The sequence below is a fragment of the Neovison vison genome, chromosome 7 (genome assembly GCF_020171115.1).
Source record: "Neovison vison isolate M4711 chromosome 7, ASM_NN_V1, whole genome shotgun sequence".
NCBI classification, from domain to species: Eukaryota; Metazoa; Chordata; class Mammalia; order Carnivora; family Mustelidae; genus Neogale; species Neogale vison.
The window spans coordinates 148680349-148708146 of NC_058097.1; the positions used below are offsets into that span (position 1 = coordinate 148680349).

Consider the following 27798-nt stretch of genomic DNA (forward strand, 5'->3'; position numbering starts at 1 on the left):
GGATTGCTGAGAAGATAAAGAGAGCTCATATATTTATATATAAGACAAAGCCCCTACTTAGTGCCCACTCAGTACATGGTAGTTATGACTTCCCTGAGAGTTGATCTGGCTGCAAGGCCTCCTGGCTGGTCCCCTGCCCATTCAACCTTTTGCCTGTCTCTGCCTTATTTCCGGCTGTACGTTCCTGATTGTCTCAACCCCTTGGCTCCTCTAAGACCATAATCAAGAGAGAGATTCTAACTCTTCAGGTCACACAGTTCCTTGAATTCCACTCTAGTGACTCATTTGAGGGGCTCAGACTCTAGAAGGCCCCTTTTGGGGCTCAGACCAATTCTACAGACCCTGAGATGCCCCTTAGTGCTGATGAGTCCTGCGATCTGGCCATCTTGAGTAGCAGTGACTCCAGAGGGCCTGGCGTCTGGTCCAGGGTTTTCCATGGGGCAAGAGGTGCTGGAGGGAAACTCGGTGGGCAGGGGGCCTGGAAGCAAACCTGTCAACTTCACAGTTGGACAAAGCTGGCGCCCTTCATCTAACAAAGAGGCCCTCTACCACTCCTCTCCTGGCTCTCATTTATTCACTCCCTCCTTCATCCAGACTGTAACAGGCACTGGTTTGGAACAAGGCCCTGAGCTGACGATTCAGAGATGAACAGACCAGGACTGACCCTTGTTCTTGGGAATCCGCAGTTGAATAGACAAGACTGATGAAAATGATTCATTGCAACACAGAGGGGAGAGTCATGTGGTTGGGCTGACAGACCCTGTCTATCAGGGGCAGTAGCCTCTCTCTCTTCAGCTCTTCTCTTTCTGCTCAACCCTCTCTCTCTCTAGCTCTCTGTTTCTCTGCCCTAGTCTCTTCTGTTTGTTGTATGTGAAAAAGCATAATAACTTTTGGCCCCTCCTTTGCTGGTGCCAGCTCTGAAGCTTCGCATAAAGTTACCCAAACTTCCCAGAGATTCAGGGAGTAGATCACGAAGCCCTGAGTCTTCTCCACATCAGGTTTTTAGTCATGTCCCCATCCCTGTCACCTGCCCTCTCTTAACCATGAAGCTCAGGCCCAGAGGGAAAAGAATGAAGTCCCCGAGCTAAAACAACAACAGTCAAGATCAAAGTCAAAATAACTCTAGCCTTTTTCTCATACTTCTCAAACATCAGGGAGGGGACACAGATTCTGTGCAAATCCATGCACACTGCAGTCCCCTCCATGGTGGGGCATGTGAGTAGGGGAAGGGGAGGGACTGGACAAATGGAGTTGATTGCTTTTCTCCTGTCACAGGTTTAAAATGAGCATAGCGTTCCACAGCTGGGATGGGGTTTGGGGAGAGGATGGGTTCATGTGGGAGGCCACGGTTTTTTGGAATCAGGACCACCCCCCTGTGTCCCCTTCAGAGTGCCCATGTGAGCTGTTACCGCCTCCACTGCCCACCTGTCCACTGTCCCCAGCCTGTGACCGAGCCACAGCAGTGCTGTCCCCGGTGTGTGGGTAAGTAGCCTCCTTCCTCCCCTTGCTCACTGACCCTTATCTCTATCCCAGTGTGGGCTTCTGGCTGAGGGGGGCTCCTGGAATGAGCGGGGGCAGACTGTAGCCATCAGAGGTCTGGAGGCTACAAAGGTACTCAGGGGAAGAAACATCCTGGATCCCCAAGGAGGGCTGGGGTAGCAGCAAACTTCTCATTCCTAAGTAACTGGGCTTAGCAGGAGGAGGGAGAAAATGTAAAAAGTGGCTGAAGGAAACAGGGGTGTGGTTGGCCCAAGGATGGCACGCTTGGGCCCCAACCCTCTCTGGCTGATCAGAGCTAGAGGGAGTGGACGTGTCCTGTGTCAGTGCACAAGGGAGCGGGGGCTGGCAGGCCCTGTAGGGAGATGCCAGGATTTCCACCCTGGGGCTGGGAATGACCCAAGGAGTTTGGAGCGCATGTCCCCAGACAATCCCCGCAGTGCTGAGGTTCAGGTACTCTACACGTCTTCATGCTAAATGTCTATGATTTTAAGATTCTAAGAGCCTCTGAGACTGGAATTCTAGGAAACAGAGGTAAAAGAGAGAAGAAGAGAGGCAGTCTGAGAAGGAATTGGCATAACCAAGTGTATATGTAACCAAATGGCCAACGAGGGGCACCCAGCATCAGGAAGGTGATCAAACGTGATCAAACGTGGCTCCAGACTATGGTCTCCAGGCTCTGCAACCAGGGCTTTCCTGGTGAGCTGGGGACCTGCGTGGAGTATGTGTGTAAAGGGACTGATTTTCCATGCGGGAGCCCAGTAGGGATCTCACCATGGCTCTGACTTGGGTCATAGATGTCCTTGGGTCTGGCTTCCCTCAGGGAGCAGGGGCTCTGAGCTTCATCCTGCCCGGTGAGGGGGGTATCATGTTTCCTCTCTGGTAGAGGCTCACTCCAGGAATCCTTACCTCCCCTTGCTTACTTTGTGCCTTGGCCCCTTCCCTCTTCCATGCTCCTCTCTCCTTCTCCCTGTCCCTGCCCTGTCCCTTCACCTGCCTGGCTCAATGGTTCTCCAGGACTCCGCTCAGCCATCGGCTCCTTCAGGAAGCCTTCCCTGACCAGCCCCCAGGCCCTGCTCCCAGCTCCTGAGTTAAGAGCTCCTTGTCTGTGCTGACAACTGATTCTTCCATTGCCCTAGCCCTTACCATACCAGTGTCACTGCCTGTAGAGTGTCTCTCTACCCAATTACATTGTGAGTTTCTGGGTAGGAGGGCCTGGGTCTTACTCTACACTCCATTCCCAGTGCCTAGCCTGGTGCCTGGTACACAGAAGGCACTTAGTAAAGGTGTCTCGAGAGAATGAGTGGGTTCTTTCAGGACTGGAAACTTAAACCCCACAACCTGGCAGGATGAGTACAGGCTAATTGGCAGGTGCTGAGGAGTGGAGCTGTGGCAGCCAGTGAATGATGGAGCTTACACCAAGCACAGGGCCAGTCCAGATCATTCCAGCTGAATCCACTAGGGTCTAACTCAGCATGGGACCTTATTTTGCTCACTGCTGTATTCCCACCACCTAGAACAGTGCCTGGCACTACAGGGGATTCCTGGATATGCTCCCTGAAAAGGCAATGAACTAACAACAAAGGTCCCCACCAAGTTGGGCTCAGTGGAGCTGAGGCTTCTGGCCTTGCCTTCTTGCTCTTGTCAGGGCCAGCTCAGACACTGAGGGGCTGAAAGGCCATGGTGGGGACCCATGAGAGGGAGTGACATGGTCAGATGTAGGTTATCAGCGAGACCTCTCGATTGGTTAATATGAAGACTGGCTGGGAAGGCTGAGGCCAGAACTTGGTTGAAGTGCCAAGATAGAATAAGATGCTGAATCTTCATGAAAGTGGCCCGGTGAATTTTGACAAAGCTTTTGGAGCAATGTGAAACTTCATTTTCTTCTCCCCTCCCCTAACTGCAGAACCTCACACCCCATCTGGGCTCCGGGCCCCCCCAAAGTACTGCCAGCACAATGGGACCATGTACCAACACGGAGAGATCTTCAGTGCCCACGAGCTGCTCCCATCCCGCCTGCCCAACCAGTGTGTCCTCTGCAGCTGTACCGTAAGTCCTTCTGCATTCTCTTAAGCACAGGCCGGCACAGAGAGGCCTGAAAGACACGGTGGTGTGGTATGGGGGCAATAGCGTTCCTCCTGGTCAAAGCCAAGTGAGAGTAGATGGGCTCTGGGGGAAGGGAACATCTGGGCTTCAGAATGTCCTGTCCGTCTCTGGCCTTCTGCATCCCCATGAGCTGCCTGATACCGCACGCTTACCTTGTATACTCACATTTGCCCATCTCTGTGTTCCCCGGTAGACTCTGCACTCCTTGAATGGAGCGACCATGCCCAGTTCATTTTTGTATCTTCTGCTGCTACCGGCTCAGGTCCTGGCACACAGATGTCTATAATGACTGCTGAATGAATAAGTGAATGAGTGAATGATCAGTTCTGGGGTACAGAGACAGGTTCAGACTGCTCGTTGCAAATGGATTTAATCTGAACTCGCTTAAGCTCCTCCTTCTGTGGTCAGAGTTGGGCCTAGGCACAGGAAGAATGGACCCTGCAGTGTTCCCAGGGGACAGAGACTGAAACCAAGCAGGGCCTGATCTGGAAATTCTCCACCCTCCTCCTTGGTGGGCTCAAGTGTGACCCTGCTTTAGGCTGACAGGCGGCTTTCAGCCATCCTATTCGTCTGAGATTCTGAATCTTCAGGTATCTGTGCAGCAGAGCAAACAACTTCCAAATACTAAAAAGTGGCCACTTACAAATCAACGTAGAGAGCAATTATTTTTTACAGGGTTTGAGCCCCTTTCAGCAGTCTAATATATCATACCTGCTGGTTCGTGGAGATGCCTTGTATTTCCATACAGCATCCCAAGGCCCTAGGAGCAGGCAATCACCGTTCTTATTTTTCAGATGAGGAAACTGAGGTACAGATCAGTTAAGTAACTTGCCTAAGGTCACACAGTTAGTTAAGTGGCAGAGCCAGAGTTCAGAGGAGGGCCGCAAGACTCCAAAATTCACGTTCCCTTCTTCCCTGTATTGCGCTGCTTCCTGTAAAGGACAAGGGCCTGGATGAGGAGGAGTCTGTGGGAGGAGACAGAATGATGGCATGGCCGTGGGGTAGTGAGAACATTCTTATGATTCCTTGTCCCTTCTCCTTGGACACTGGGGTCTCCCCTTCTTTCTTCTCTTCCTTGTTTAAATGGAACTGGCTTGACTCCTGGCCTACTTCTGAGCCTCACTGCAAAAGGCATAGGGAAAGGACTCGAGGTGATATCACTTCCTACCAGGGACATCATGCCTTCTGGTTTGAAAAGGGTTTTCACAACTACCCGCCTACTTGCTCTTTACAACCCAGATGGGAGGGCTCCTGTTCCATTGAGCAGAAAATTGAGGCCCAGAGAAGAGAAGTGACTCACCAAAGGATTCCCAGAAGGCCTTTTCCTCAGCAGTGTTGCCTCTCCACTGAGACTCCCAGCTGAGTCCTGAAGCTGGGGACCTCGGGTTTTCAGTAAGAGCAAGATCAGCTCGACGGGTGTCCCATGGATCTCCCTCCTCTCTCTGGATCCCCTGTCCCAGGTCGGGGGAGGAGGTTGTTGACTTCAGCAGAAAGTCAACAGGCTGGGCTCCAGTTGGCTCTTCTGGGCTGCATCTCTGATTTCTGGTTTCAGGCAGTTCGGGCCCCTCTTCGGGCCCTCCTTATCTGTAGGATGGAAGAATCCCACCTCACCAGGTTGCTATAAGAGCTGTGGGAGAGACAGGGTCTGAAAACCCTTTAGAAGTTGAAGGATGAATGTTACCTCAGGGCCGGGGACCATCTGGGGAGGGTACAGGGGACCCTCCTCTGAGCTGGCTGGGCCTTGCCCAGGAGGCTCTGCTGCTCCTTTCTTCACCCACTTCAAAGGACACCTCAAGGCCATTTGCCCCCAGGGCAGGGTCTCTCCTAACCCCGAGGCTGTTCCTCATTGGAGCTCATCTCCCCTTTGCTCTGTCAGGAAGGCCAGATCTACTGCGGTCTCATGACCTGCCCAGAACCAGGCTGCCCTGCACCTCTACCACTGCCCGCCTCCTGTTGCCAGGCCTGCAAAGGTGAGTCTGTCCCTAGATCTGAGTGTCCACCCAGCCCACCCCAGGGCCCTAGCCATGGACTACCAGAGGCGGAGGAACCTCAGCTAGTGAAGGGCAAATGGCTTGCACAGAAACAAGTGCACAGATGGTCACACTGTACCCTGTGGGTTGAGGTAGTTCAGGAAATCTTCCTGGAGGAGGCAGCACTGGGGGAAGGGAGGGCTTCATAGTAGAACACTTCTCCAGATGTTGGCATTGTGGAAGGGCACTGGACCAGGAATCAGGTGACTCCAGTTTAGTCCTGGTTCCTCCAGCTAATTCCTGCCCATTCTTTCCCCTCTTTGGGCCTCAGCAGTGTCACATATGCACTGAGAGGCTGACCTTGGTGATTCCTAATGGACTGTCTGATTCCAGTGTTCTTGGTCTTTGAACCAAGAATACCAGACTGTATGTGAGGCTGGGGCTGGATAGAGAGAATCCCTCTCAGGGCCTTGTGTGATAAGACCCCACAGAGTGGAAGAGAGAGTCCTAGGGTGTTCCAACTGAAAGGACAGAGGGGCTGGAGGCCAGTGCCTGAGAGTGGATAGTATACTAAGGCCTGGTGACTTCAAGAGTGGCTGGATAGGGTGGCTTCCCAGGGGGCTGCACGAAGCAAGGCTATAGGGATGTGATGCTGGGCCCGTGGGCCATCCACGATGGACACTGAATAAGATTCGCCGGCCCCTGAATAAGATTCGCCGGCCCAGCCAACAAGTTCAGTCCTAATGGTGACCAGGAGGTCAGTGTGGGGAAACTGAGGCAGTAACCCAGTTGTGGGGAATGTGTCAACCCGAGGGTGAGGAGAGGTTGTAATGGGAAGTGGGAATGAGGCCCCAGAGGAGCAGAGGGACCTGCTGGTGTGCAGGGACTGCAGAAGTGGCGTGAGGCCTGGGGGGCTGAAGGCCTGCAGGGCTCTGGTCTGCAAGGCTGAGGAGGTAGAGGCTGACCCAACTTCCCTTTGGGTTTCCAGATGGGTCAGGTGAGAGATCAGCTGAAGAGGACACTACGCAGTCACAGCATGGGGTGGTGAGTGCACAAGGTGGGGAGAGGGGGTGAGGGCGGCTGGTAGCCACGGCCTAAAGCCCAGGACTCTGGGGCAGGCGATACCATTACTGTCCTCATTTTTCATTTGTCCCCTAGGTCAGCAACATGAGGTCTACCATGTTCCAGCCCCTCTCCCCAATCTCCCATCATGGCTGCTGGGTCAACAGGGGCCTGGGAGAAAGTACCATGCCGTACAAGAACAGGCCCCAAACTGCCCGATTTCTCTCCTGAGAAACACTGTGTCACTGTTTTTTCAGAGGCTAGATAACCTTGTGTCTGTCCTTAGTTCAGGCTGCCTCTGGGCAGCACATTCCCCGAAGGAAATGGCCTCTCCAGCCTTCCCCACCCAGCCCCTGAGGTACTGGTTCTTTGTTTGGTGGCTACCTCTCTGTCCTCCCTTCTGTCTTGGCCCCTCTCCATCTCTGTCTTGAGTTAGGATGAGCTAAATTGGCCCGCTTTCTCTGGTCAGAGAGGAAAGGGGTAGGAGGATGGGCTTATACACTGACTCAAGTCCCCAGCCGCCCTCTGTGCTGTGTCTACAAGGGGAACAACTCCACCTCCTCTCTCAGCCTGGGTCACCTGGACCCTGGGGGACTGGAGGCTGGCCTTCCATGCTCGGGGACTCCCCAGGGGTCTGAACTAACGAGCTCCCCCTTTACCTCTGCCATCCCATCCTCTCCCTAGGAGGCAGCAATGCTAAGAGAAGCCTACCTAGGCTTAGTTCCAGGCCCTGGTTAGCTACTTACTGCATGACGTGAGCAAGTCCCATTAGAGGGCTGGGCTCCTGGATTCTGTCTTGCCACTATTCCACTTGACAAGCATTTCCTGGGAGCCTCCTATGTACCTGTGCCTGTTCTGGGGCCTTAGATAGTTTCCTGGGAACTCCTGTAGGCTGTCTGGCCAGTCTCTGACTCAGAGATCATGTGGGCAGAAAGGGGCTGTAGAAGAAGGAATATGAATGATTCGGTATCAGTGAGGGTGGGTAATAAGCCCACTTGGTCCTCTGCCTTGGCCTGGAGCTGCCCAGTCCTCTAACCATGAGCTGTGCTGCTCCTGCCTCATTACACAGCCCTCACCACAGACCCTTTGCTATCACTGCCAGTCTGCCCAAGACCTGGTCTGGAGGGGCAGGGTCTCAGGATCTTAGATTCCAGGGGCTCAAGAAATCGGGCTCTGGGGACCAAGGGTCTCCAGGTGGGGCCTGCTTTTAGTCTTCCACCCTGTGGGATTCTGGGGCCTGGTGAGATCTTCAGAGGCCCATCCTTTCCCCAATCAACAAAATCTCCTCAAAGAATTCCCCGACTCTTGACTCACCACAGCCTCACCTTCCATTTCTTAAATATGAAGCTTCCCAGGTCCTTGATCGAGGTGTCTCCCAGATCAAGACCTCAGCACACTGTGTTCACTCCAGCCCCAAGACCCTGGCTCTGACAGGCCTGAGAAGGGCTTGGTGGAGGCTGGATTTCCAAACCACCATCCTCTGAGAGTTTTCAAAGATTCACCGTCTGAGAACATCTTGGGCCACATCCAGATCTCTTCATCCCTAGTGTGCGCCTCTCTTTACTAGGAAGTGATGGTGGTGTCCACTGTAGGCCTCACCACAGCCTGTCTTGCTGCTGCTCTGCGGGCACGGGCCCGGCAGTGATCCTTATCCCTCCTGCCATTTGCAGAGACATTCCCAGGATCCGTGTTCAGGGGACAGTGGGAGAAAGAGAGGCCTGGGCACCCCAGCCCCCACTGGTCTCAGCTCTCCTCTGGGCTTCATCTCTCGCCACTTCCGACCGAAGGGGGCAGGCAGCACGACAGTCAAGATTGTCCTGAAGGAGAAACATAAGAAAGGTGGGGATGGGAACTTCCTTTGATCCCTAAGGTGGGAAAAGGGGGCCCCGACTGTTCCTGCCTTCCATCCCTGCAACCCCCCGACCCTAGCTCAGTGCTTCCCTGATCTCAACTTGGCGAGGAGCTTGTAGATTCCTAAAATATCAAAACTGGAGTGTCCTGAAAGGGCACTGAGGTTCAGAGTACTGAGTGAGACACAGAACCATCCCTAGAACCAAGACCATGGGGCAGCACAACAGTATTTTCTGAGCCTCTGCCATGTCTTTGCTGGGAATCGAGGGCACAGAAGAGAGAAATAAAAAGTGGTCCTTGTCCTGGAGGGGCTTCAGACATGGAAATAAATATAGTAGAAGGAAGCAGTGAGAGAAAGACACAGGAAGGAGGGAGCGGAGGGAAGCTGCAGGCAGATGGGCAGAATGGTGTAGAGAAGGAGCAGCAGAAGGGGAGGAAAGCAGGCTCAGTGCGGGGCTCCCACTGGGGCAGCGGGCACAGCTGTGGAGCTACCTGTCACAGCCCCGGACTCATGGGACACTGAGGCTAAGAAATGAAAAGGGACCTGCCCGAGCTCACACTGCCAGGTAGGGACAGAACTGGGTCTAAGAACTCCCCCTGCCAGAGGTGCCCGTGAAGGGCAGGGGGAGAACTCTCCATCTTCAGCAAGAACACACTGGGCCCATACTGGGCTGGGGTCAGCCCTGAGTGCTGCAACAGGGCAGAAGGCAGGGACCGGGGACCAGTTTTATACCCGGCCTCCACTTTGCAGGCAGTGTGGCTGGGCCAGTCCGGTGGAGCAGGGGCTCCCCAAGTTCCTGGCCCCATCCATTCCTGGGACTCTGGCCCAGGTCCGTGGCACTGACCCTCCTCCCTTCCCGCCCTCCTTGGCCCAGCCTGTGTGCACAGTGGGAAGACATACTCCCATGGGGAGGTGTGGCACCCAGCTTTCCGCTCCTTTGGACCCCTGCCCTGCATCTTGTGCACCTGTCAGGATGGCCGCCAGGACTGCCAACGGGTGACCTGTCCCACGGAGTACCCCTGCCATCGCCCTGAGAAAGTGGCTGGGAAGTGTTGCAAGATTTGCCCAGGTACAAAGAGATGCTGGGGACAGGGAAGGCAGTGGGCGCAGAGTCCCTCTCCCCGGGGCACAGGTACTTGGAACATCTCCAACACGGGGGGTCAGGCTGCAGGAGCTTTAGACATACAGGAGTGGAAAATGCCTGGCTCACAAGATACTGGCCTTAGAGAACCAATTCAAAGACTCTAGCACGTATACACAGAATCAGTCAATCTGGTGCCAGAGGCACCAGAACTTTCCCAGGGACTTTAAAGACTTGAAGGGGAAGTGGGACCAGCGGCCTGGCTTCCTGGGCTCACCAGGCAGGGGTGGGGAGGGGGCAGAGTGTTCATGATCTCCTTGTCTTCCCCAGAGGACAAGGCAGACCCTGGCCCCAGTGACATCAGTGCCACCAGGTGTCCGAAGGTGCCAGGCCATGTCCTCGTCCACACATCAATAGCTCCAAGCCCAGACAACCTATATCGCTTTGCCCTCGAGCATGAGGCCTCTGAGCAGGTGGAGATCTACCTCTGGAAGCTGGTAAAAGGTGAGCATTGGCCCCCTCCCAGCTGGGCTTACCTCTGGCCTGTCCCCCTTGCCAGGTGCCTTAGGAGCATTTTGTGGATCAAGGGCCCTCCAGCCCAGGAAGACCCGCCTCTGGCTACCCTTCTAGATTTAAGTCTCCAATTCCAAGAGAGAGGGAGACAGAGATTGGGCCTGTGATTCTCTGACAGTTCTGATAAGCTCATCCACTCGCCAAGGCCAGGGACTCGAAGTGCTCCCTCTCCTGGGAGGAAGGGGTTGTTGCACTTGCAAGGAAGCCAGGAAAAGGGTGATGCCTATGGGGGGATGGGGGGGGAAGCAAACCCCTACCTCCTGGTAGAGGGTTAGCACACAGTGAGGGGAGAGCTTTTCAGGCAGAAGGGCCTTCACCGTGTCCGCAAGGCAAGAGGGCCTGCCTGGAAGCTAGTCTCATTCAGCCTTTTCCGTATGGGGGATTCTAGCCTTCCAATAAGTTGACGTCAAAACATAGTTCTCGTTCTGTGAGAAACTCACCGGCGGCACCGGGATGCTCAGATCACCAGCTGAAGGACAAGAGGCGTTGTCATTGAGAAGGAAATTCCTGAGCGTTGGGCTTTTAGGTTCCTCTTGCCAAACATAGATTCCCTGGGTGGAGTAAAACAAACCAAACTCTTTAAGTGTGAGTTAGCTGTAAGGTCACTTTTCTCTCCCGCTGGGTCTGGCTGGAGTGGGTGGGGGTGGGCAAGGGGATGGTCATACTGATGGTCAGGAGGATAACCGATGTGTGGAGCACTTCAGAGTTTACAAAGTGCTTCACATTCATGATCTCATTTGATCCTCAACGATCCTGAGAGTTAGGTATTATTATCCCCATTTTACAGATGAGGAAACTGAGGCTCAGAGAGGTGAAGTACCTGGCCCAAGGCCACACAGCCAGTAAGTGGAGGACGGGAGCTAGAGCCTGTGTCTTGTGGCGTCAGATGCGGCTCTTTCCCTGCTCTACCCTGCCTCCTGTCCTAGGAGGAATGGACGAAGAAAGCGGAGCCGTTCAGCCTGGAGAAGAGAAGACTCAGGGGGACAGGACCATTGGCTTCCTGGCTCTGAAGGACTGACCCAGGCAGGGGGAGCGGTTGGGTTCTGAGTGACTGCAAGGGTCAGAACAACAAGCAGGGGCTTTGAGAATCAGACAGTCTTGAGTTTGAATCCCGGCTCTGCTCTTTCTTAGCTGTGTGGCCTTGGGTAATCACTTGACCTCCCTGGGCCTCAATTTTTCTTCTGTTAATTGGGAAGGAGGGTTTTTGGAGGATTAAATGAAATAACATGGGTACATCCCTGACCTATAGTAGGTGCTAACAACATTAGTACCTTCATCCCACCTACTCAGAATTACAGAGAAGCATATTTCTACCGATGAGGGGAAGCACTTTCTCATACTTAGACCCTTTCTGTCAAAGAAGGGAGGGAGCAAGCTCAATTCACAGGGGTGTGCAAGCAGCAGCTGGTGGGGGCTTTGCCATAGCCGAGGAGTTAGATTCAGGAACACTTATCATTGTTTTGTGCCTTGAGGTCCCCTCAATCCCTGGATAGGTGCAGGTTTACTTCAGACCTCCCCCCAACCCCACAAGGTACTGGGACCACAAAGAGCAACAGACCCCAGTCTCTGTCCGTGGGAACCCAGGACTTAGTGATTTGGATGCAGCAGGAACTCCCCGGGAGCTGGGCTGGTCAGGCTGGAAGGCTTCGTGGAGAAGGAGGCATTAGGAAGGCAAGAGGGGCACAATGCAGGCAAGGGTGGCAGCGAGAGCCTCAGGCCCCAGAGCCTCGGGTTCCATGCGCTCTGCTCTCCCCTGCAGTTGGGGTATAGTAGGCCCTTTGCTAATGTGTTTCATTTTCATCCATCTAAGAAACCTGAGGGATATGTATGAATGTACCATCCTGCAGATAAAACTGAGTCTGAAAGGTAAAACCACTTGCTCAAAGTCACACAGTTTAAGCGGTCAAGCAAAGACTCAAATCCAGGTCTGACTCTCCACAGAGGTGACCTAATGCTTTCAGAGAGGTGCCTAAGGAAGGCCAAGATGTGCCCAGGATGGTGCAGACTAGAGCGTCGTAGCTCAAGGCCAATCTCACTACCACCAGACCCAGCAGAAAAGGAGTAGGGGGCAGGAACTCCTGAGCTTCACCGTGCCAGGCTCTATCCTCCTGTCACTGGCAAACACGCCCAACCCCCATCTCCTGGGGGCCTAAGTGCCTCACCAGTCACCTCTCTACCCCACACTGTGGGGGTCAAAGCAAACACTCCTGAGGCCCGTCAGTGGGAAACCCTGTTTCTTCACCCAGAGGTGAACTGGCCTGGAGATGTCGACACCCAGACTCAGGGAGGCCAGGCCACCATGGGGCCAGCCTCAGGCCCCAGAAACTGGCTTATTGTGAAGAGCCTTTCGATTCTGGAGTTTCAGAGTAGAGGGACCTCAGGGATCCTGATTTCAACCCCTGTCTAGGAAGGAAGCCCCCTACAGCTTCCCGGATGGTCTCCAGCCCCTGTCCCCACCTATAAAGGGTTTGTCTTCACATTGAGCTGAGCCTCACCTGCCGGTACCATCTCTGCCTTGGGCGTTCAGAGTCCAGCTGCCCTCAGACCTGGCCCACCCTCCAATGGCATGGCCATGCTCCTCAGGCCAGCTCTCGATTCCAGATCCAAGAGCTCAGTTCTTACGCTCATGCTTTATAGGCTACAGTGTGAAGACTTCCCCTCATCCCAATCACCTCCTCTCCAATCTGTGTTCTGGGGTGTGTGCAGCAGCAGGCCTGGGCAGAAGGACCTATTGCCATCTCGGGCTTGTGATGTAGCCTGGGCCTCCGGAGCAAGTCTCTCCCATAGCCTGGTCCTTGGCATCTGGACTAGGGGTCCTGAGAATGATGCTAGACATCCCCAGCCTCCTGGACCTTAGTGCTGAACTTCTCCTCAGTGGCATTCTACTCAGATTTCCATAAGCAAGGCCAGTTCTTAGTTTTCTTGAGAGCTGTGCTGGCCTAGAGGCCTTGCTGTCACATCTGTTCTTTCTGGCCACAGACCCTGGCAGTCACAGCTGGTGCAACTTCATAGCCCATGTGCTCGGGACCTCAGGGCCAGGTGTGGTGCCTGTGGTCAGCTTCCCATGGGACACAAACATCAGGAGATTCAGCTAATGCCTCGTTCCCTTTAGGGCCTGGGCTAGACAGGGTACTCATATGTTTCCTTACCCATCCATTCATTGAGGGATCATTCACTCATTTGTTCATTCACTCACTTGTCCCACATGACTAATGTGGGTCAGGCTCAGGGGAGCCAGAGAGAAAAACCCTGCAGGAGTAACCAGAGGAGGCAAGGACAGACACGATGAGAGCACACTGGAAATAGGTCTAATCACCAACAGAAGCTAAGATCTGTGGGTGCCCCAGGGAGGGGAGATCAAGGAAGACTTCCCAGCCAAAGCTTAGAGGATGCATAGGAGTTCATCTGGTGGCAGCAGGAGAAACAGAAGTCAACGGGAGAAGGAGTTGGAGCAGCGGGGGTGGCCTATGTAAAGGCTGGGGACCCTCAGGGTACTTTAAGTAATCCGTTAGGGCTGGAGCACAGGAAAGCCGCTAGGGGCTGGGTGAAGAGCCGGGTCCTACCACTCTGACACTTGACGTTCCTTGGGAGTCTGATAAGCACACCTACCGATTTTTATCATATACTCTATAACCAGAAAAAAAGCACAACCAGTCCATATGGGCTTTCCCCCCCCAATCCCCACACTGTGACAGGTGAGTAGTGTGAGAGGGTCAGCAGAGAGGGGATGAGAAATCAGGGAAAGGGAGTGACAGGTCATGTATGGTTTCAAATGACTGCAGTTAGGATCACAGACTGCAGGGGGCGTAAGAGGGAGGGTCAGAAGTCTAGTGTAGTGACCCTGGCAAGATGTGACCAGGCAAGAATGGAGAAAGTGGCAGTGGAGATGGGAGGGTAGGTTCAAAATACCGAGGAAATTTAGTCCACAGGGTTTGGTGTCTGGTCGGAACAGGGGAGGGAAGAGGTGACTAGGTCGCATCTCTAAGTTATCCTGTTCCGTTGACTGCATGGCCCCACCTTTCCTGCTCATGCCCTTGCCTCTGCCTTCAGGAATCTTCCACTTGATTCAGATCAAGAAAGTCAGGAAGCAAGACTTCCGGAAAGAGGCACAGAACTTCCGGCTCCTCACTGGCACCCATGAAGGTGGGACATTAGGCTGAGGACTGGGGCCTGGGAAGAAAGCTGGGCCAGAGGCCAGGCCCTCTTGGGGAGCTCCCGGCTGCTGGTGCTGGGAGGGGGGCAGGGTGGCTGTCGGCCACAGACGTCAGTTCCCGGCACAGGAATCCAGTGGGCGTCTGGGCCAGAGATTTCTCAATTTAGGGCACTTGAGAGTGGGAAGGTGAAGCAGAACCATCTGGATTTGGTCCTGGGAGTGGGGGAGACAGGGCTGTGGAGGAGGGAAGCCTGAGCCCCCAAACCCTCATGCTGCCTACCCCCTCTCTATTGGAACATTTCCTATTGAAAACCTCCTAACCACTTTCCTTCGGATGCCCCTTATTTGCCCTACCCTATACTGAGGAAGATGGACCCAGGTGGGGTTTCAGATGGGGAAGGAAGTCACAGATGGGAGTGTCACCAACAGGTGTTAGGAAACCAGCCTAGGCCCAAATGCTGGTTGGTTGAAGGTGGGCTCATGTGCCAAGAAATGACTGGGATGGGGGTATGATGGAAATACCCATCTCCTACCTCCTGTGGACTCCAAACCCAGGCTCTCACCATCTTTCTTAAGTTTTTCCTACCCCAGTCACTGCCTCTCTGTGCACACGCATGCACACACGCACACCCCATACCCCTCTTTTGCTTTCCTCTATGCAGGTCACTGGAATGTTTTCCTAGCCCAGACCCCGGAGCTGAAGGTCACAGCCAGTCCAGACAAAGCAACCAAGACCTTATAACAAAGACCTAAACAGTTGCAGATATGAGCTTTATAATTTTTGTTGTTATATATTAATAAATGATAAGTTGCATTACCCCTCAACCCTGTCTGCTGAGTTCCTGTCCAGTCTCCATGTGTTCCCACAGGGGCTGCAAGGCAGGCCTGGTTATGCCCATTTTACAGGGCTAGAGACTGAGATGCAGCAGGGGTAGAGACTGGCCCCTGTCCTTGAGGGTAATTGTTACCAGAGCCAGGGCTAGTTCCCCCAGCCTCCCTGCCCAGGTCCTTGTCTGCCTCCGGGGCCTCTCCCGTTGCACTGCACTGCTTTTGTCCCTGCCCTGCCCCACTGCTATGGCTCCTCCTGCTTTTATGTGCCCCCCACCTCCTGGAGCTCACTGGCACTGAGCCTAGGAAAGGGACTGACTCCAGTTAGCCAGTGGAGGGGTAAAGAGGGCCTCAAGGCACTTCCCCCAGCAAATCTTCCAGGGATCCTTACAAATGTCAGGCACGCTCTACAATGAGGACCCTGAATTTTGTGAGGAGCGGTAATTTGCTGGGAGCTGGGGGGCAGGGCAGGAGCGGAGGCCGAGCTGGGGGCAGGTCCCCTGTTCCAGGCTAGCACTCCTCCCCCTGGTCTGCCCAGACCCGTGACCCATGGCATAAGACCAAAGAGTCTCACCTCTGAGGATTTCCAAGACTTTGCAGTCACATTGCCAACCCCAGCACCACAATCTGGGAAGAGAGCCTAACAGTTACAATTAAAGACAACATTAATAATTTGTCCTGCCCTACATGTACAATTACGTGCAATTTCAAAGATATTTTAATGCTCACGATTCCATGTAAGATGAATAGTGTAGGAATTACCCAAACTTTAGAGAAGATGAAACAGAAGATCAGGATGGGCCACTGTCTTCCCCAAAGCCTCACAGTGACAGTGAGGGAGGCCCGGGCTAGAACTCAGGCCCACCACCTCCCAGACCAATGGTTCCCCTCCAGTGCAGCACTGCCCTCCTCCCCAAGCTGGAGCGGAAGCTGTGGAAAGGTGGTGTAAGATGGCCTAAGGGCTCTAGTTCTGCCACCTCCAGCCACTTAAGGGCTCTGATGACTGTCCCCTGAGCCTTGTTCTCTTGTACCTGGGTGTCTGAGGTCTGAGAAGTCTGTGAAGATGCCTACCACTGCCACCCTCCCTGAGCAGGGATGAGTGCCACTCTCCCCAAACGCCCCCCCACCCCACCCCCAACTCCCAGGGGCCTGGTATGAGAGGCTGGGGTTTGAGGAATGTGGCTAGAACCTCCCCTTCCTCCCCTGAGGCAGAAGACATCAGCTCTTCACAGCTTCTACCTGTGGCTGTGAGAGAAGACACAACACTCTGGCCTGGCTTGCTCACCATGTAGGGTTAAGCATGAGTTAACCCTACTAACTGGATGAGTTCTGAGCATCTCACATTCAAAGCACAGGAATCTGAACACTCGCCATTCATTTGGGGAACTCCGGTCATCGTCCAGCTTAGCTCTGATGTCCCTTCTCAGTAAAGCTTTCCTGGACACCCCCAGCCCTGTCCCTGCCCGACAGCTCCTCCCCTCTGCTGGAGAATGGGGTCGGAGGCAGGACTAGGTAATCAGAAATGGCGTTGAGGCCTCAGGACAGGAGTGGACTTCCCTGTGTCCTTCTCCTGGTGTCGAGGGCCAGCTGCCTTCCTCGTCTTGTGGATGGACTTATCTGAAGCCCGTGATGTTCACCCCGAACTTCTCCATCATGGGAGGCACCTCTGGTGTATCAGCACCCCATCCTTTTGATCTGGACATTTCTGAGGATGTACACATAAGGCTTGCCTTGGGAACCTCTCAGCAGCTTTCTCATGGGCTTATACCTCTTAGACTCGTCTTCCCCTTTCATGTATTCACTCATAAAACACTTTCTCAGCTGCTCTCGGAGAGGCCTTATGTAGATGACCAACACAGTGTAAGCACCCAATATGGCTCTGCCTGTCCTCAAGGAGCCAAAGTCTGGAGGGGGAGAAAGGGCATCACAACGCCATGAGTGCCAGGGGCTGTGACAGCAGGGCTATGCGGAGCACAGGCCTGCCCAGATGGAGGACAACTTCAGCAGGATCTGAAGGGTGAGAAGGATCACAAGAAAAGGGGGGACAGAGATGGCACAGGAAGAGACGGTACATGGGAGATGAAACAGAGCATGTTCTAGGGGGAATCACAAATACCTCACTGTTGCCGGCTGGTATAATCCGAGGCAAAGAGCAAAGGGAGATGAGGCTGAATGCCCAGCTGAGAAGCTCTGGCCTCATCCCGACGGCAGCCACGAGCCCTGGAAGGGTTTCAGTGCTTTGGTCAGATCTGTGGGTCAGGGAGCTAGCCCTGCCTGCTGGGTGAAGAATGGCCTGGTAGCCTGTGACAATGGCTGGGGCAGGAGAGAGGCAATGGGGCCCGGAGGGAAGGCAGCACAGATGACGGACGGCATACAGGGCTGAGGGAAAGCAAGAGGGAAAGTGTGTAGTGTCTAATGTGGTGACTACAGAGAGAACCCAGAAGTTTCAGTTGAGTACACTTGAGTCTCAGGAGATACCCCTGGCTCTTGGGGGTACATTATGGGTCTGGGGAGAAGGCTGGGCTGGAGGTAGGGATTTGGGGGCTGTTGGCCTACAGATGGTTACTGAAGCCAGGAGATGGGTGACACTGCCTGGGAGAGACTGTACAGCGAACCCCAGAGCCTCAGCAAATGACTTCCTGTGGAGGAAAGAGATAAGCCAGGAGGGTGTGGCGGCTGAGGGTCCCGTAACACATGGCCCGGGAAGGGTCCTCCCCAGGGACCAGGGGGCTTCTGGTGCCTGTGGCAATGGGCAATGTCAGGGGAGCGGGGAGGCAGGAAGAGGTTTTGGGGGACTGAGGTGGTATCAAAGACGTGAGGAAACAGACAAGTCTTTGAAGAACTTTGTTGGTCAAGGAGAGGGGAGAGACAGGATAGTGACTGGTGGTGGACCTGAATGGAAGAAGAGGGCTTTTCAGATGGGAGAGATGTAAGCAAGTCCTAGTGATGAGGAGGAGGAGACCTCACAGGCCAAGGAAAGTAGAACAGGAGTGTGGATGGAAGAGGGGAAGTTTAAGGACAAGTTAAAATCCATTCTTCCTCAGCCACTAACTCCCTGTGTAAGCCTGCTGTTCTCCCCATGAGTGTGATAAGGGAGAAGGAAGGGGTGGTCTCCCAAGGCTGCCCTGTTCCTCCACTCACAGGGCTCCCCAAGAATCCAGCAGGGAGTCCTACGTGGTGGCCAGGAAGCACAGGCTGGAGTAGGAGTGGCGGCATCCCCTCACACAGGGTGGCCATTAGCTAACAAGGCACATCCAAGTCTTTTGTCTTGTCTGATCCACTAGGATAATATGTGAGATGGCGATTGTCCACCACATTAAGAAATGAGGAAACTGAGGCACAGGGAGAGATCAAGATCACATACTGGTAACTGGAGGGGTTGGATTCCAGCTAAGGTTGGCGATTCCGTACCCTGATGGGTCCTAGAACACTGAAGGTGCCAGGTCCCGGGCTGGGGCAGGTGCAACCAACCTGGGCTCATAGCCTCCCCCTCCCCAGGTAGCTTCCTGGCCCCCAAACCTGAGATTCCTATTATGATGCCAAGCCTGCCCTCCGGGTTTCCTGGGGAGGCTTCTTCCTCCTCCTTCAGCAGCTAAGAAGCCACCTCCCCCTGTCCCTCCACGAACCCTGGGCTCTGGGAAATGTCAGTATTTCTGAGAAACAGGACGTGGCCTGTGGTTTGGGGCTGTCCTGGGGGTAAGGGAAGGCCTGGGGCCCCATCAGGCACACTGGCATCTCTCTGCAAGGCAGGCCCACCCCCCTTCCCCTCACCCTGGTCCCTGGAAGACACACTGCCTGCCTTCCCCTGCCACAAGGCCATCGTGGAAGGTGAACTGGAGGTGCTGCACGACACTAACTGAGGTTGGAAGGGGGTGGGGTGGCCTGCATTTCTGTAGACAGGGAGTTACCTCCGACCTTCTAGAGTGGGAATTAGGACCTGGATCTCTGCTCCAGCTCAGGGCTGCTTGAAGGACCATATGACATCTGATGTCTCTCTCCAGTCCTACCTTTTCACCTCCAGCACAAAACAGAGACACAAGATTTGCCCAAGGTCCAACGTGATCTAGAGTTGAGCCCTTACAGAGCCTGCAGGGTCTGACTTCCACGTCCATGCCCTCTCTGTGCCCTAAGATGTCGAGGCTAGGGATGAGATCAGCCTTCTCACCGCTCCTCTGCTGTCAGCCCCGCCCCCTGCCCCTCCACTTCCCAGCAAGTCTTGTCTGTCAACTCAGAGTGATCTTTCAGAAATACAAATCTTACCCTGCTTCCCCTCATCAAGCCCTTTCCTCGATGCCTTCTCTCCTGGCCTCTCAGGAGCTGGCTCCTCCTGCCTCTTTGGTCCAACTCCCCCATCGTCTCTCCCAGCAGCACTCTGGGATCCAGTTTGCTGCTCTGCCTCACCAAGTGGGATGGACCAGGCTCTGGGAAGACCTTGATCATGGGCTCCGACTCCATCAAGACATTCTCTGTTGTACCCTGCATACCAGTCTGTTCTTCCCAACCAACTCTTCCAGGTCCCAACTGCTCGGGCTCCTAACAGCTCTAGTCAGACAGGGCACAAAAGAGCTGCCCTTCTGGCCCTTCTAATTCCCATGGAAAGATTCTGGGGCATGACACTGGCCGGTCCATCTTGGGTATATAATCCATCCTAGGCGGTCAGGAACAAGGTATTAGAACCATGATTGAAGTGGGAGGAGTAGATTCTTCAAATAAGGAGGCAGACAGCACACACATGGTCAGTAACGGGACCCCCCCCCTTCCCAGCTACCATCGCTACAACTTCAGACAGCTTCTGAAACCAGTGTCCTCCCTTCCACACTCTAAACATGCTGCTCCCTCTTTTTGGAATGTCTTTCCCTTGCCTCTTCCTGTAGTACTCCATCTTATGCTCCAAGTCCTCCTCAGAAAAATCCCTCCCCGAGCCTCTCTGCTGCCCCAGCGTTATTTGCTTTTCTGTAACCAAACACATGCTTTTGGATTTCAATGATCTTTCTCCCACTGGACAGTAAGCTTCTTGGGCCAGAGACCAAATGGCGGTCATCTTTGTATTCCCAGCCCCTCGCCCACAGGCAGTACTCACTGCATGCTTATTGAAGAAGGACATGACGGAAGGAGGTACGATGTGGATGGTGAAGACAACAGTGGTGAGATGTTGTTGGTTGATGACACAGAGTAGATGCTCAGTAAGCAGTTACTGAGCCTTGAATGACCACCGCTATTCCCCTCCCGACCATCGCCACTACAATCCTCCACTACCAGGACCACCCCTCGCACTGCAGGGCCCAGGCTAGAAAACCAATGGAGCCTGCACATCAGAACCTAAATATTTAAAAGTTATAAATCAAACTAACAAAGTATTAAATAAATATGTTTTATCTTCCTACCTTGACAGATGTACCTTCTTAATGACTCAGAAGGCCAAGTTCAAACTTAAAATTTTCTGACTTCTTCTTTGCCAGAACATGGAAACATGCAGACAGCTAAACCGGTGGCTCCTGACTTCCTGTTCTCAGTCCACCTCTCTCCTCATTTCAGCTATGTCCTAGAATGTGAAGGGCCTCAGTACACACACAAGTAGACACCCCAATCTGCGGTGGTTTTAAAACATGTCCAAAATAGGGATGCCCAGTTAAGTGTCCGCCTTTGGCTTAGGTCATGATCCCAGGGTCCTGGGATGGAGCCCTGCATCAGGTTCCTTGCTCGGTAGGAAACCTGCTTCTCCCTCTGCCTGCCACCCACCCTGCTTGGGATCTCTCTCTTTCTGACAAATAAATAAAAAAAATTTTTTACATGTCCAGGATGCTTTTATACTCCTCACATTGAAAACTCTGGCCCCTGTCCTCTCTCCCTAAATCTGGGTGGGCTGTGATTCATTTTAGCCAGCGGAATGAAGCAAAAATTACGCTGGGTGATTTCCAAGGCTAGAGCACAAAGGGTAATACAGCTACTGCTCGGCTTAATCAGCTACTTGCCCTTGCCATCTAAACCAGTATGTAAGAGGGCTAAGGAACTCTGTGGTGGCCATGCCGTGAGGAAGCCCATGCACCCAGAGAGGCCACGGAGAGATATGCCAGTGGACAGCCACAGAGTTGAGCTCCCAGGCAGCTACTGGCATCATCCATCTGATCACCCTTCCAGATGATTCCAGCCCACGACACTGAGTCTTCCCAGTGGAGACCCAGACATGGTGGAGCAGAGATGGACCATTCCCATTGTGCCCTGCTCCAGTTCCTGACCCACACAACTCATGAGCATTAAAAAACAGCTGTCATAAGCTGCTCGGCTTGGAGGTAATTTGTTACCTAGTGATACCAGCTGAAACAACGTCCAAGCTGCATCCAAGCCCACCCCCCTCCTCCCCCCTGGATAAACTATCCCTTCTGGCTTAATGGACAGACCTAGAGAAGAGGACTATGCTGTCCCGGACACAGACTTGGGCTGTAGGGGCAGAGAATTCCAGGATCCTGGGTTTACAGAATGTGGGGAAAGAGGGTGGGGGCACATATCTCCTTGAAGCCCATGGACTCCTTATGCTGTGGGTCAGGGTGCAGCTGAAAGAAGGTCAGAGTGGGGCGTGGGTCTGAGAGTGGTCCCGCCCTCCACTGTCACTACCATCACTCCCACCACCTACTACTACCAGCACAGGGGATGCAGCTATCCTGTGCATCCCACTGGGCCCTCAGGAAGATCCCCTGCCGGTGAGGGAGAAAGAGAGATTCACAATGACAACAGATTGACAAGCGCTCTGCCAGAAGAAAGCACAGTGGCCATGAGGCCACTCGAGAGGAGAGTCAGAGAAAGCCTCCTGGAAGAGCGGGCATCCAAATAGAGGCTTGAAAGAAGTAGCCAGGAGATGCGGAGAAGTCACGTTCCGGTCCTGGGAAACAGCACGTTCAGAAGCCTGGAGACAAGTGGTACATTTGGGGAAGGGCAAGCAGATGAGGCCAGCAGGAGGGCTGTGCTGGCCCAGTGCAGGCAGGGAGGTGGGGGGTGGGAAAGACAGTCTCCAGAGAAGCCAAGAGAAGTAGGCAGAGGCCAGCTCTCCTAGGTCCCTTCAAACAGGACTGATGCTCAGGGTGGATGTGCCGACATGGCTGTCAATGCTGGTGCCTATTCTGACTGCCCAGGGCCTGTTCCAAGCCAGTATTTACAAAGAGTTATCACTACCGGCCCATATCCCCCCTTTTTCTTGAGCCTGGAAGGATTTTCAGCAGGAATATAACTCAATCGGATTTGTGTTTTACAAAGATCTGTCAGGCTTCTGTGGGAGAAAGCCCTTAGAGGGAGCCAAGAACGGAAGCTGAGCGGTCCATGAGTAAGCCGTCCCAGCTACCCGTGAGAGAGGTGGTGGCAGTCCATACCAGGGTGTGGCAACACAAGGAGAGAAACAGATAGGGTTACTATTTAGAGGGTAGAATCAACAGTAGCAAGGGTGAGCCAGAGATGGCCCCTGCCTTCAGCGAGCTCAGTGCAACAGAGAAAAAACAGGGTGGACAAATGCAGCAATTAAAATCAGTTCATTTCATCCTCACCCTGAATCTCAGAGGCAGGTACCAATATTTCCCTTTTGCAAATGAGGAAAAGTGATGACCTGTGGCAAATACTCTTGGTGCCCTTCCAGCAGCCATTTTCCTACCTTCTTCTTACTCACAGGACCCCATCTGGATGGGGGCTCAGCAGCCGGGGTGAACCACTGACCAATCTAAACCAGTCTTAGCAACCCAACTCTCCTCTGCTGATGACTGGTCTAGGACTGGGCACGTAATCCAGTTCTGATGTGGTGTTGAAGGGAGGATTTTCCTCCTCAAAAGAGAAAGTCACATGAGGAGAAAGCCTTTAAGCTTGCCCTCTTTTGCTTCCCAGTTCAGATGCTATCAGCAAAGGATATGAGATATGGGGCTGCTGCAGCCATATTGTGACCATGAGGCTGAGGGTATGAAAGCCAGCAGTGCTGAGGAACACTGTAAGGAGCTGAGTCCTCCATGACATCAATGACTCACACTGAGCCAAGCTGGGGACCACCTACGTTTCTTGTTAAGCAAACAACAGATGTCCTTATAGCTTATGCCACCGCAGCAGCGCTGCCAATGACCCTCTCATCCCTTTAACATTTTCATACACACCGGCTCCCACTGTGCTTTCCCTCCCAACATCCAGCACCTGCTTCTCCTTGTCACAGGATAGCCTTCAAGCTGCTGGAGCCCACTTTACGAGCATGGAAAGGCAGAAGAGCCTGGGAATTTACACCCCTGCCCTACCGAAGAGAGGCCCTTAACCAATGACAAATGGGTATGGAGGTGTTAGTCCTCCAGCTGCCTTGCACTCACTCATCTGGCCAGCTCTGAGGAGCTCTGCATTGTCCCCAGAGCTCCTCAGTAGGATGTTCCTCTTTGTTCCCTGCAAAGTTCCTCTTTGCGGGACTTGGCCTGATATCACGTTCCCCCTCCAGTCCCACTTCTCTACTTCCCTACTACTGGTTTATCTTGGAAACACTTCCTAATACATTATTTTCACATAATTCCTTGCCTTAAGTTCTGCTTCTAAGAATCCCAAGCCAAGACCGCCACTATTAGTCAGGTCTAGTACTTGCAGCCAGAGCATCCTAACAGACTTCACCCAGCAAGGGGAAGTTCTCCTAGAAAGTTTGCTCAAATGTAGTTTTCTGGCTTGCAAATCCTATGTGGTTTTTTTTTTTTTGTAAACACACTAATTAAAATTAGTATGATTAAAATTTATTATTATTGTAAAGTGCTGTATTGTAAATATAACAATGGCACCTAATTACCACCGAGTCTCTCCCATGACCCAGAACCAAGCCCTTAGCTTTGCCTCAGTGAACTCATTTAATCTTTACCAGAACCCTATTAGGGGGGTACTATTTGTATTTGTTTTCTAAGCTGGGTAACAAACTAGCACAAATGTATCTGCTTAAAACACATTTATTATCTCAGTTTATACAGGTCAGAAGTCTGGGCACAACTTAGCTGGGTTCTCTGCTAGGGTCTCAACAGTCCATGATCTAGGTATCCATAGGGGTGTGGTCTCATCTGAGACCCAACTGGGGAAAAGACCCACTTCCGAGCTTCCTCGGGTTTTTGGCAAAATCATCTCCTTATGGTTACGGGACTGAAGTCCCTGTTTTCTCACTGGCTGCCAGCCAGGGGCCACTCTCAGTTCCTAGACCCCACCAGCTGGTCTTACAAGAGCGGTTTACTTCTTCAAAGTAAGGGCTAGAGTCTCTGACTCCAGGGAGGGTCCAGTTCCTCTTTTAAGGGTTGTACTTGATTAAATCAGGCCACCCAAGATCATCTCCCTTTTGAGTGACTCAAAATCAACTGATTTGGGACCCTAATTCTGCAAAAACCCTTTACCTTTGTCCTATTCCACTGCCAGAAGCAAGTAACGGGTTCCACCCACCATCCTCCAAAGAGGATTATACAAGGTGTGAACATCACGGGGGCGGGAGGGGGTGGTGGTGGTGGCTAGGGACTGTCTGCCACACTATTATTCCAAATTACATAGCTGGGGAAACTGAGGCAAAGAGTTTCACAATCCTACCCAGTCATACTGCCAATGACTAGACGTAGAATGTGGTTTCAAGGAGCACCTGGGTGGCTCAGTGGGTTAAAGCCTCTGCCTTCAGCTCAGGCCATGATCCCAGGGTCCTGGGATTGAGCCCCGCATCAGGCTCTCTGCTCAGCGGGGAGCCTGTTTCCCCCTTCCCTCTCTCTGCCTGCCTCTCTGCCTACTTGTGATCTGTCAAATAAATAAATAAAATCTTTAAAAGAAAAAAAAAAAAGAATGAGGTTTCAAACCTGTGCACTCCAGTTCAGAGCCTGTACTCTTCACCATGACCTTGCACTGACCAGCCTCTTCCCCAAGTACCTTCCCTTTCCTTATGTCCCCGAATCCCCTCAATTATTGCTAGAAGGAAAAAGAGGCTCAGAGAGATTAAGAGACCCATGCAAAGTCACACAGTGGTGGAGTCGGAGTAACAAACCAGGTACATCAAACTTCCAAGCCCAAGCTTATCTGAGGAGTAGGGTGCTGAAAAAGTTCATGGGAGATGAAGAACACTGCTGGGGCAGGGGTGGGGCGGGGGTGGGGCAGGAATAGAAGAGGTAGCTTTTCAACAGGGTCATAAGGAAATGACAAAATTTGGCTATTTGAAATGGGGGGGGTAGTAGGGAGGAGGTATATTTCCAAGGACGGGACAGCTTGGGCAAACTCAAGGAAGCAAGAAAGCGCAGGTGTCTGAGATGAGGTGGGAATGGAGGGCAGCTTCAGACCAAGACAGGTACCGTGAGAAAGCAGGCAGGAGGTGTGGCCAGGACCCACTTTGCAACACAACCGAGTCCTTATCGGACTCGGATAAGGAGTCCGAGTCTTGGTTTGAAGGCAACTGGGAACCACAGCAGGGTGTTGAGCAGCAGCAGCCCTGCACCAAAATGCCTTGAGAGGTATTAACGGTAGAGTGTGGGACAGGGGGCTGTTAGGAGTTTTCCTGCTTCTAATGGCCTTTTTCACTCAAGGACATCTTTGATTCTCCCAAACCCCAAGGAAGGAGGGTGGATGAGTGAGATTGTACCCATTTTGGGAGCAAGGACACTGAGGTTCTGGAGGACTCTCTGTGAGCAGAATGAGCTAAGTGGTGGGCTCAAATGTCCCACTTCAGTTGTGTTGCTGGGGAGATGGGAAGGATTTTTTTTCTTACAGGAGATGGCTCCTTCATCCTTTGCACATCCCACATTAATGTACCAGAAGCAACACAGGGATTATTCAAATTGTGGGCTTTGAGGCTTCAAGCTCAAAAATTCTGATTCTGTGGAGTGTGGCTGAGTTTTGGCATTTTAAATAGGCACCTTATTTAAATAAGACAGAACGGAAGGTCTGACCGGACTACCCTTTAAGAAGCCCTGAAGAGCATATGGATCAAAAATTCGGACTTGGAGCGCTGTCCACGTGCAGCCTTCCCTCTCAAGGCCTTCTTCTCCCCATGCCTCCGGTGGCTGCTCGGCAGAGTCAGACCTCATCAGCCCTCCCAACAACATTCTAGGTGCCGGCTGCCGGAGACGAGGGCTATGACTACGGGGGAAACTGCGGGCGCTCACAACGTGCCCCACGCGCGATTCGAACTCGAGGCGGTGGCTCCGGGAGGGCTCCACTTCCCGCGGCTGCCAGCAGGGGTACGCGGAGCCTGGGGATCCGCTGGCAGGAGGCGGGGGTCGGGGCTGGGGCGCTGGAAGAACGGGGGCTTTGATTTCCATCTCCCGGCGCAGACCCAGACACTAATTAAAATCGCCTGGGCCGCGGGGGCGGCGGGGCGGGCACAAAGCCGGCTTTGACCGGGCGGCGGCGGCGCTGGCGGGCGCGGGGCCGCGCCGCACAGGGGCCGCTTGTGGGACGTGTTTGTTTTTGCTCGTAAAGCGCGGCAGCCGAACGGTGCCCGGGCGGCGAGGGGGGCCGGAGCCGGGAGAGGGCCCCTGAGGCCACGGCCGTTCGCCCCCGCTCGGCCCGGCTGCGCGCTGCTCCTCTCTCGGCTGCCCTCGCCCCCGTGGGGCCACCCCTGCCCACGGGTCCCGTCCCGTTCCGGGCCTCAGTGTCCCCGTGGATCACGTGGTCATGATGCTACCCTAGTAATTTCTGAGAATTAAGGTTTATTGAGCGCTTACTGTGTCCCATGCCCCCAGCTGAGTCTCCCCCCACCAACTTCGTTGTATTTAGTCCTCCCAACTTCATTAATATCCCCATTTTACAGATGAAGCCTGGGGAGGTTAAGCGCCTTGCCCACGGTCACACAGCTCTAAATGTGCAAGCAAATGATCCAAGCCTGTGCCTCCAGAAGTTATAGGAGGCTGTCTCCCAGCAGAGCAAGGCTAGGGCCAGCTGAGAACTCACAGGTAAGGAGGAATTTTCCTAATCGGAGCTTGCTCACCCTCTTATGAAGTCTATGAGAATGAGATCTCCAGCACGGGGGTATTCAAGCAGAGTCCTAACACAACCACTGGTGGCTCTCTCAGGTCCCTTCCAGTCCTGGTCTTTAGGATCCCAGGCTAGCCACAGTGGCCCCTTCCATACTGGGCTGTCTGGGGCACTGGGGATGGGGTGGGGTTCAGGTCTATGTGGATGGGAGAGGACCAGGAAAAGAGGGGAGCCTTCTTCTTGGAAGTACTATGTGGTTGGAGGGATCCCCTGCCTCCATGGTCACAGAATCACTGAACCTGAGGTTCCGGCTCTGGGCAGGTACACTCCAGCCTCCTGTGACAAGAGTCTGCTCTGGCCACAGGGATCTCTCTTCCACCCACTTTTCACCTGACTGCTGCTCATACTTCTGCTGTCAGTTGAGAGCAAGTTCTACTCTCTCAGTGCCCACCCAATTAGTCCTTCAGAATACCCATCACAGGGGTAATAATGTGCTCGATGTCCTTGCCATCCTAGTCAGATCATGGCCTCTCGGGGGGGGGGGTGCTCTATGGGCCTCGCTTCCCTCTTTGCCACCTGCCAGTCCCCTCCCTTGATGGAGTGGGCCAGGAAGATGCACTGGGATCAGAGCTCAGCCTAGGTCAGAACAGGCTCAGTTTAGTCCTGTCTGGAGAACATGGGGTGATGGTAGGTGTCGTCAGAGAGATACAGAACCCTGGTGAGGGCTCAAGTTCACTGCTTAACAGTGAACTGA

At 53.4% G+C, this 27798-nt stretch overlaps 1 protein-coding gene and 1 long non-coding RNA gene across 4 annotated transcripts in view; one reads left to right on the forward strand and one right to left on the reverse strand.

Moving 5' to 3' along the window:
- CHRDL2 (chordin like 2) overlaps nt 1-15119 on the forward strand; it is a 29483-nt gene extending 14364 nt beyond the window's left edge. For 2 of the 3 annotated variants that reach the window (XM_044258540.1, XM_044258542.1), the window contains 9 exons: nt 1389-1482; nt 3404-3546; nt 5480-5573; nt 6562-6617; nt 8306-8474; nt 9362-9556; nt 9899-10072; nt 14192-14284; nt 14957-15119. In XM_044258540.1, coding sequence (XP_044114475.1) covers nt 1389-1482; nt 3404-3546; nt 5480-5573; nt 6562-6617; nt 8306-8474; nt 9362-9556; nt 9899-10072; nt 14192-14284; nt 14957-15036 — 1098 coding nt within the window. In that variant the 3' untranslated portion in view covers nt 15037-15119. Of the gene's footprint in view, nt 1-1388; nt 1483-3403; nt 3547-5479; nt 5574-6561; nt 6618-8305; nt 8475-9361; nt 9557-9898; nt 10073-10928; nt 10984-14191; nt 14285-14956 lie in introns of all 3 variants that reach the window. The other variant, XM_044258541.1, reaches the window with a different exon arrangement.
- Nucleotides 4465-8150, reverse strand: LOC122912585. The gene is made up of 3 exons (XR_006385659.1): nt 7961-8150; nt 4904-5187; nt 4465-4535 (listed from the first exon to the last, which is right to left on the reverse strand). It is a non-coding gene; the product is annotated as an uncharacterized LOC122912585 (long non-coding RNA).
- Nucleotides 15120-27798: the final 12679 nt, after the last annotated feature.